General features: G+C 39.0%; 1 protein-coding gene across 3 annotated transcripts; it reads right to left on the minus strand.

Moving 5' to 3' along the window:
* Positions 1 to 2393: 2393 nt before the first annotated feature.
* LOC148674786 (uncharacterized) lies at positions 2394 to 9946 on the minus strand. 3 transcript variants are annotated; one of them, XR_015935396.1, is made up of 6 exons: positions 9765 to 9943; positions 6229 to 6278; positions 3634 to 3789; positions 3411 to 3494; positions 3203 to 3257; positions 2394 to 2636 (listed from the first exon to the last, which is right to left on the minus strand). XR_015935396.1 is itself a non-coding variant. In XM_088625405.1 (5 exons), exons 1-5 carry the CDS (start codon positions 9803 to 9805, stop codon positions 2549 to 2551), a joined length of 390 nt encoding a protein of 129 aa, XP_088481531.1. In that variant the 5' UTR covers positions 9806 to 9946; the 3' UTR covers positions 2394 to 2548. The 3 variants fall into 3 exon arrangements, 2 of the variants coding, with proteins under 2 accessions (XP_088481531.1, XP_088481532.1); XM_088625405.1 differs by lacking the exon at positions 3411 to 3494 and having other exon boundaries at positions 9765 to 9946; XM_088625406.1 differs by lacking the exons at positions 3411 to 3494; positions 6229 to 6278 and having other exon boundaries at positions 9765 to 9941.
* Positions 9947 to 10155: the final 209 nt, after the last annotated feature.

The raw sequence follows: 10155 nt of genomic DNA on the forward strand, positions 1-10155 counted from the left end.
GCTCTATTTCTTCTACAAGTTTTCAGGTGGAGCGAAGAAAAAAGCCACCCTCGCCGTCAGTCTGTAACCACGCCCGCTCGAATGATATCCTTCGCAGGCCACGCCCCGCTCACCTGTCCGCCAGGTTCTGCGAGAGAGAAGGAATTTGAGTGAGTTTGTTCCGTGTCTTTTTTGGATTCGTTTTATTTTCCCCTTATTTTAATGTCGATAAAATTTAACTCACGTAATTATTTAGTCAAAGCCTCGCAGGAGAAAAGGGGGTAAAAATCGAATTTTCGTTAGGAGCTAAATAGCATTTTTAGTTTTTTCTTTTCCGACGCTTCACTTATCTTTAACAAGCCACTTGTGTTACACAGATAACGTGTGTATTCTTTTTCCATCGAAGAAAAGCTCTGTTGTAGTACTGTAGTAAAGACGCTTTATTGGCAAAATGAAAACGTCTTAATATTTCTTTATCAAACACTTAGTGAACTTTGTGCATTTATCCTAACCGAAAGTAGCCTACCTAGAATTGTCAGTTTAGAATTGTAAAGGTTTTCAATTCTTTTTCAGAGTGTGTTGTGTGATTATGTTCTTAATTCGTGGCGCTTGCTTGCGTGCAATGGTCTTTACATTATTTTTTGGGTTTACAGTTTTGTGTCTTCGGACCGGACGTGATTTGCACTAAATAGTGGAAGTATAAACGTAAGTATAATCATTGTAATTAATTTCTTTACACTTATCTTATTGATCTATATTCTGCGCTATCTGGTCTAGTGAAAATGCCGTTTGCCACTAAGAAACCTTGGTTAAATTATTTTTTTAATGATCGTCTGAATATATCTGTTATTTTGTTTCCAGTTTGGCGTCTTCGGGCAGGACATGCTTGGCGCGGCAGAAATGTTTTTTTTTCTGCTTGAACTGCGACCACTTTCTCTTTTTTTGCGGCACATAATATAGATTCATTAGAAACCGTTTTGGCTTCCATATTGCAACACAACCATTAAAACAACGGAGATTATAAAGATATGGATTAATTATTCATGTGTTAACTAAGTTCTATCAGAAAAAGAATATAATCAAAATAGAAATCGTAAAAAACATTAAAATGTGGTGGTTTCTATCTTATCGGTGTATTGTAGCTGTATTGATTGCGTTGTGCCTTCGGTATTCACACTTTAAATGTAAGCCTGCGTACTTCAAAGCCCTGTTAAACAGGAACATTTTCTGTTACACCAGGCTAAGCTCTTTATTCCAACGGTAAATCCTTTTAAAGCTTATATCTTCTGATCGTGTCAGTCAATACGGAAGCTCGATCTAACGATCAGGGATCATTTCGAAGTCCTGTTTGTAACGAAAAACTCAACTAATACGAATTTCTCTGGTTTTGCAGGAAATGCAACGAAGTTCCTGTCTTAATTCAGGTCGCTTCCTCGGCGAAACAGTAACATATTGTATGTTTGTTTTTTTCCGTAGTTGAATGGAAATATTTAGCGTTAATGTAGCCGTGCTTTTGACACTTTGTAAATAAAATGCATGTTAAATTGCACTTCAAAGCCTGTGCATCTGTTGTACTAGAATGTTTTGTTTTCGCTCAATAAATTGGGTCATTGGAGTTTGATTTTGTTCTTTCAGTTCTCGTGCAGAGTTCTGTACCCCCTTCCTCCTGAAAATCCTTGATGTTGGTGAGTTTTTGGCGGAGATCTTGCAAACAGTTTCTGAGATGCGAAGGGCTACTTTATGCTTGGAATCCCCGGCCGCAAGGGGACACCCTGTCGCATTTTCACTTGGAAACTGCAGAGGCAACCCCCTTTTTAAGCTTCTCCAGATTTTCCCGCCAAAAAGCATATCGAGGCTTTTTCAGGGTGTGGTATCAATCAAACCGAGCCTCGCCCACCCGCCTTATTGGAGAGGGGGTAGGCGGGGGCTGGCTGATTGACCATAGCTCTAGCCAAGCCCACTCACTCCCGGCTGGAGGGGAAGGCAGGTTGGTGATGGCTTTGGTCCCTGCAGAGAGGCAGGTCACCTGGTGTGGACTTAGAAGCCGATCAGTTACAAGATGTGACTGATAGGCTGACTCCGCGCTGGGTGCCTCCTCTCTCTTGGAACCAAAGCCATCACCAGCCTGCCTTCCCCTCTTGCTGGGAGTGAGGGGGGTTGGCTAGAGCTATCCTCAGTTCTCCTCCCCCTGGGGCTGTACCCGGGCTCACTGGTAGGGACCCTAAACCCCCCAGAGACTATCTAAAAAGGCAGGAAAATCTGGAGCCATTTAAAAAGGGGGTAGCCCCCGCAGTTCCCAAGAAACTGCCCGTGGTCGCTCCAGATTCTCCAGCCAAAAACTTACAGGAGTGAGACAGCAGCCCAGAGCAAACCCTTCCAACACACCTTGAAAAAATACAAGACGATGCACAAAATGAAATCAAGAGCTTTTATTGCAGAATGTTCAGCACATACAGTAGTAGCAATCAACAAGAAAAATGCAGGTCAAGAACAAAATACACCACTGAATCGGAACATCGCAGATCAAGCCACTGGTATCAAAAAGAAATGTAAGGAAAAGCACACATTGTCAAGGATAACTTGCCAAAGCACGGCGAGTCGCTGGAGTGGAGTTGGAAAGGACATCGTCGGAGCGCAGTGAACCAGGAGCCGCAGAACTAAAGGCAAAAGAAAAAGGATCAAGTTAACAGGATATCGGATTTGCAGAATCGATTCACTTGAAGTTGTGAAGTCTAATAAACTGTAAAGAAAGTAAATAAACTGTTTTAATAAAATGTCGGAATAAGGAAATATACAAACACGCTCAAATTCTATAAGAAACCAATACGTAATTTGTGATTTCTCGTTGGAAACATCCCAGTCCCTATACTCCAATATTTAGAAAATAAGTTCGCCCCACAAAGAAATTCAACTCTACTTATATGATACATCGTGTATCATAATGGATTTGACCCCCCGCATTGAAAACCAGCGATAAGATTTATTAATTATCCATCTTTATTAATCTATTGAATCCACTGGGTAAAGGAGCCATAAAAAGAACCAGCGCCTCAGAGTTTCTATTTAGCAAAAGTATTACAATACTTATACATAGTTATATATAGAAGTTATACAGTATTGTTAGTATAAACCCGGTCCGGTGTTAAAATGCTGGAAAATTGGCGTTGTCTTTTTCGAGTTACACACATATAAATGGTATAGCAGAAAGTAGAATATAACTTACCTTGGAAAAATCACTTTTAATAACTGGAGGTCCGTTCTGGAAATCATTTTGTCACCTCGAGAAATAAAAGAGCATACGAATTAGTCTAGTTAATTTTTACAATATTTTATCATTTCGGAGCAGAAAGCGTTCTTATAGCCCTTACAGCTTACAGCGTACAGCTTTATAAAACAAACGTTTGAAGGTTATCTTAAAAAAACATACTTACATGAAAGGTAGTGTAAAACGCTGAATGCAGACTTTTAAAACTTCGAAAGCACGCTCAAACGAACAGAACACTCATTTTGGCGTCCTAAAATACAAATTAAAAAGGAACGAATGCAATTAACAAAAGTTGCAACAGCAATACATTTATGTCTATCTTTCCTCAAAGTGAAATTTGATTTTATGCACTTAAATATAAGAAAATTAGAAATAAAACGCAAACCCACCTAGAGCTGCAGAAACTCGCCCCGCTGCCATCTTGCCGGGCGCACCTGTGGGACAGGTGGACGGGGTGTGTCCGCTGAGGAAGGTCATTCTGGAGGCGGATTGGAGTCCTGAATGACAGCTGTGGATTCCGTTACAAGGGCTCAACACTGACGTTACTGAAGATAAACAAACTTTAAACTCACCAAATCGTACATAATGTACATAACGGCTTAGACATTTCAGACAACCTAATACAGTGATATTCCCCTGTTCGCCGGGATCGTTTAGGTTGCGGTCGGTTGATCGAATCAAGAGGTGGTGAGAGACCCCCCTGTCGCTCCTAGTTAGGACTGCACCGTTCTTTCATTGCTTGTGCCACACTTGTCCTGCAGGTGTCTCAGTGGTATAAGGGGCTGCTTTTTAGAATTGAATTAAGAACTATGCATGCATGCATGCAACTATATATGCATTTATAAAGGACTTAAACCTCCCAATTTTTCTCGGTTTTGGAAGGCCCCGAAAATGGAGCCCCCCAAAACGGCCGGCGTGGTAGAAAATAGCCACCTTCACAAACTCACTCCGACAGCACGAGAGCTGAACCTGGGGCTTAGATCTCAGTCTGACGGGGAGGCTCGGGGCTCGTCTTGAACTCACAGGAGTTGATCTGCTTTCTGAACTTTTAGAAGTGTCCGATAGTTCAGCACGCGGAGCCACCAGGCCGGCCGCGTAAAACACTCAGGCACATCTCTTCTTCAGTCTAAAGCCAAGTTACCGTTCAGGGACCTGCTTGCTCGCTTTTCAAGCATTAAGATTGCTGACACGCTTTTGTATATATACTTTTGTAATGCGCTTTTCTAGCCTTTTTTTTTTGCAACTGGACATGACTTGTTATTTTTTCGAATGACAGTGAAAAATAAAGTATCAAAATTTGCAGGAGATTTGAGGGAGCCTGTATGTTATGTGTCAGACATGAAGTCTGAGAGCTCAAAGCAGAAAAGTGATAAGGATGTAATAACTATTTTTGCAATCAATGAAGCATCACATTGCTCCTTATTATTACTATTAGAGAAGTTATTATTTAATTTACTATAAGATAAGAAGTTTATCTTATCTGATCTTATCCTGACTGTAGTCAAGTGCAAAGAGTGCAGATGGTAAAAATGTTGCCTATGAATATCAGACAGCTGGCAAGTGTCATAGGAGCTCTATTTTAAATCTTAATTGTAATCTCTAAGAGAGAAATGCAACTTCATTTTGATTAATTTAAAAAGTCATCAAAATTCAATCAATTCATCATGCTATACACTGTATACACAGGTTATACTCATTTACCAGTGTCAGTGTGTGACATACAGTAACCACAGGTGAGATTGACTAACTCTAACAGTATAATTCTTACCGCTTAATCCAAACATAAAAGACAGGAATTCTGAAACACTGTTTCAGGTGCAACATTGATTGTAATTTACTATTCATTATCTGAATCCCTGGGGCTGAATAAAGTATTTTGAATTCAATTGAATTGAAAACAAATCGTAAATATTCAATTAAAGTTTCAATAAGGTTACTCTTCAATACTTCAATACAAAGACATGGATAATTATGTTTTTTTTTAACTTAGATATATGTTCAATTATTTTAAGTGAAAATATTTTCAAATGTTTCAGAGGTCTTCATGTACAAGACTGTAAGGGTTACCAATGTGGTTTTAAAGATGTGTTATGAGCTACCTACTGTAGGTAAACTAACATAGTGCCCCTTGAAAAACATCTTCCTAGAACTTCTTCATGTTTCAGAATTTGCTTTGCATACAATAGTACAACAATGGTCTTGCTTTACAGAAGTACAGTATAGCAAGACAGGAAGTTGTTAATTCTAGTATTTTTAAATACATGGCTCGAAAGACGGGTTGAATCTTTAAACATCCCTTGATCTGGGACTTGATAAAACCCAGAAAGTGGAAATGGTGGAACGCAGACAGTAACTGAACAGGTTTTAGTATTTTCTTACAATGCTCTACTTTTATACATTCATTTACTGATCATAAAAAAAAAATAATAATAACACTTTCAGGGAAATGAGTTAAAATCCGTATAGATTTTAAAGTTTCTGACAGCTTTGTCCCAGTACTTATAATCGCTGCCCCAAAACAATTGAACTTTTTTCCTGATAGGTGCAAGTGAACTTAATTGAAATATAATAGTTTTGTCCTTGGGCAGAATTCTAGGAATAAGATTCAGCCTGTCAAAATTCCCTACCTTTGTCATTCATTTTCTGTAGTCTCTATTAGGGTTACAAGGGTTTTGCCCCTGATTATTTCTAGCTTGCAATAGCTGCCTATAGACTTCACACCTGAAAAGTCCTTATATTTAGTTTATGTATTTTTCAGCTGTTTTTTCTTTATGTTTCTGAGACTGCCTAAACTAACTAATCCAAACATACACACCAAACTCCTCTTTGAGCAGGGTATCCCAGACCAGAAGGCATCAGGAAAAGAAAACATCAGTTCTTACAAGTGTACAGTAAGTAGCATTGATTTTAGTGTAACATACGTATGTGTAAAGTGAAAACCCCAAAAACGCATAACAAAACAACAAAAAATTGGCACCACTGACCTGTTTTAGGGATTAGTTGGTTTATTCCAGCTCTGGAGAACATTTTCTCTCTGGCACAAAAGAGATACAGAAAACTATTTAGTTATGATTTTGGTTGCTTGGGTCCTTCAAGCAAGAGGTAAGTATTACTGCATTTCTGGACATAAATCTCTCCAGTAACCATCAATGACTCTCAACGTCTTTTACAAACCCATTGATTCACACAGCTCTCTCCTGTATAGCTCTTTCCCCTCCACGCACACTAAAAACCCTCTCCCTTTTTCACAGTTCCTCATGCTCCAGTGACAATGCACCGATGACATGGATTTCCTAAACGAAGTCCTCAGATTGCAGTCTTTTTTCATTGACAGGAGAGACACCCAAAACATGTTAATGACAGGGTCCTAACTGACACTAGAGATGGCCCTCAGACCATCAACCCGAACAGGAACTCCCAGCCATCCGTTTCCAGGACCATTCTATTCCCAGGACCATCAGTGACAACTTCCCTTCCTTGCAAGATGACTCTTCCACTGGAAATCTCTTTACTGACTGCCCCATTATGTCATATTGCTGACCACCTAATCTGTGCAGTCTTCTTGTTCACAGCTCCCTTGTCCACCTATAGCAGCCTTCCACACCAGGCACTTTCCCCTGCAATACAATCTGTCAATATATATCCAATACCACACACATACAAGGCCTCTATGGGTGGTTCCGTGTCACCCAGATGACATCATGTAGTTCCAGCAATCTCACTCACTGCCTCTCATGCAGAAAATGCCCAGCCTGTTACATTGCTGAGACAGGAAGACGACTGGGAGACCATTTCTGGGAACATGTCAGAGCTGTGGGATCACAGATGAATAATAATAGCTTTTATTTATAAAGCGCCTTTCCAAACCCACTAAGATGCACATCATGAATAGAGAAAAAGACAAGAAAAGTACAATCAGAGTAAATGAAAAAAAAACAAAATTATAAAGGTTTTTACAAATTGTCAGTAGGCAATCAAACGATCTTTCTGATATCTCCGTCTGTGTCTTCAAATAAGGTTTACAGAACTCGTGTGAAAGCAAGACATCCAAAACCAAAAATATTCTTAATCTTAGATCACACCTTCCCCATTCTTTCAATAACAGACTCTTCTTCTTCTAAATCGTCTCTATTCTTCTGCTGATTTCAGTTTTCTACACCTCTCCTCCTGTTCTCCCTGAGTTTGGACATTCATTCTCACCTACTTTATGCCCTTGGTCCCAGTCCTTTCTCACTTACTCTGTCCTGTTTTCTCCTTCCCTCTCTCCGTCAAACCTGAATAAGGCTCCACAACTGAAGTGTTTTGTCTCTTTTCTTTAGCTTTTAGCATAGATTCAACCTTTGCGTGTTCCTTTGCAGCCTTTGTATGCTGACACAGCTCCCCACTCAAGCATCTTTTCTTTGTACAAGTATTTGCTCAAAATAAGAAATTTGACATTTGTATTTTACAGACATTCGGAACTTCTGACATTCTGATGTTTCTGTCTTATAATAACCCTTTATAATAATCCCTGTGTGTTCCTACAGAGCAATACAGGTCAAAGCATGTAGAACCTATTGTTTACTTTATCTTTTCCTAGTGTTTTGGTTTAATGACATGGTGAAACTATAGGCAGGAACCAGCTTTGTCACCACACTGCTTTGTTCCTGTGACAAACAGCCTCATACCCAAATCAACATGTGAGAAGGTGCATAAGTTATTTACTGTGCTTAAACGATTTAAGAAAATGATGAGTCTTACAGTCAACAATAAAAACATCAGGTGATTTATGTTTTCTCAGATATAAGAACTGAATACAGTAGTTGTCTTTGAAAGCTTCCCAGAACAAAAAAAAACATTTTACTTGCTGAGGGTCTTGTGCTCTTTTCACTTACATAATGTAACAAAGACACCAGCTACCAATGAACATATCCTTGATGATTTTGGAGAGATAGCACAGAGTGGTTTTATAGAAAATGTATGTAACAATTAAAGTGTTTACCAAGGATAATTCCTAAATATATACCAGTCCTTAAATATATGTTTAAGATGCTTGTCTGAAAAACAACATTTATTGATGATTTTTAAGCATAAAGGGTTTTCAGTATACAGTACATTTTGGCCAGCGACCAGATAACCTCAGGTAATCATCATAGCACAGGGATCTGTTGAACAGCAAAAGACAAATTGAGCCAAAATACAATCGTGTGTAAAACTGACATTGAATGCTAGGCATCTCTAAGCATCATTTTCATCTTCCTGAAGAGTTTCCCCAAATCTTTTATAATGTTTCTTTGCAAAAACCCTAAAGCTAATGTGGAAATACTGTAGCCTCTGCCTGCTGTAACTAATGGTCAGAGTATAGAGGCTGCCAATGACTTCAAGTACTTGTGCTGGTCATGGATCAAAATCAAATTTTGGTGCAAACATTGTGACACCCTTTACAAAAAAATGCCAACAGAAAATCAACTTCTTTTAGATAGAAGGGACACTTTTAACACTTCAGAAGTGTTTTACAATACCAGCTTACTTGTTAGTTTTGCACCATCAGTACCGTAAATTGTAATTCATTGTTAAAACTGTTCAAAATAAACTGCAAGATATTTGGAGCATCATAAATTGGCCTACATGCCACGTACAAAAAGAAGATAGGAAAGAAGGCTGGGAGCCTCCATTGAGAATTTACACTCCTCCCATCTGAGAGACGACCTTCTGTCCCCTGGTGTGCCAGTAATAGACTCTGGAAATCTTTCATCCCCTCTACAATAATTGTCCAACAGTGCAAAATAGAATTCTTACATCCAGAATAAATGTAGTTTGAGATGGGCCCCAGGAAAAAAACTGTTATATTTCGTTATAGTTTAATGAAGTACACCTGTACCTACTAAAAAAAGTAAAATTTTTGGGGGGGCAGTGATTTTAAGTACTAGAGCAATGCCCCCTTAACTCTGTTAGAGAATATACTAAATGAATGACAAAGGGAGGGTATGTGGAGAAGCTAATCCTTGTTCCTGGAATTGTGCCCCTGGAGAAAACTGCTATAGTTCACTTAAATACACTAGAACTTAGTAGAAAAAGTGATGTTAAATGCTGGAACAAAGCTCTCAGAATTTTTTAATCTATGGTTTTAATCTATAGTAACAATGTTTTGATTCTTACTGTATTTCCTACACGTTTTATTATTGTTTTGTACAGTAATATATAAAAGGATACCAGTGTAATAAAAGTCTGAAATTTATTTATTCATGCGTGATAGTCTTCAATCCGGTTGCGGGTTCTACCCAGTCCCCTTTGATTTGCATATTTAAAACGGACTCAATGAGAAGCTAATTACTTCTTCAGATTAAAAAAAATATTGACACAGCTAAGAAGTATTAATACGTGCTAGCCTTTTTTTAAATAACATGCAACTGTTTGCTAATGTTCGCTTTATTAAGGTTAAACTCGCAGCTCCGGTGATTAGGGTATGATATTGGAGGCGATGTTAAGTTTCCCGTTCACACAAACGCACGGACAATTCTGGCATTAAATGCAAACTCACCCCCCAGACATTCTTACGCTCGCACCAGCAACACATTGCATGAACTTTCCAGACTGGGTTGCTAACGGTCAACAGCGCCGTACATGGTCATATGATCACTCGAAAAAGAAGTCTCGGAAACGAAAGCAGCTCAAACGCTAGTCTTAACGGCGCATACCAGCACAAACGCGTAAACAATGCGCAGGGTTTCATCATTTGTGCTGTGTTTGTAGGGGACGGGCAACTTCACGGAGCTCACACTCTTTGGCAATAGCCAATGTCCTTGTTGATTGTGCCAACAATTCCAGGAATTCTAGGAAGTTAGACAAGACCTTTCTAAGCCCATTTTGGTTATCTCTAAAAATGTCCTTGTTTCCCAAGTTTTCTCCTACTTAAGCTCTATCATTTCCAT

Source organism: Lepisosteus platostomus, chromosome 3, assembly GCF_059453375.1.
Source record: "Lepisosteus platostomus isolate fLepPlt1 chromosome 3, fLepPlt1.hap1, whole genome shotgun sequence".
NCBI lineage: Eukaryota > Metazoa > Chordata > Actinopteri > Semionotiformes > Lepisosteidae > Lepisosteus > Lepisosteus platostomus.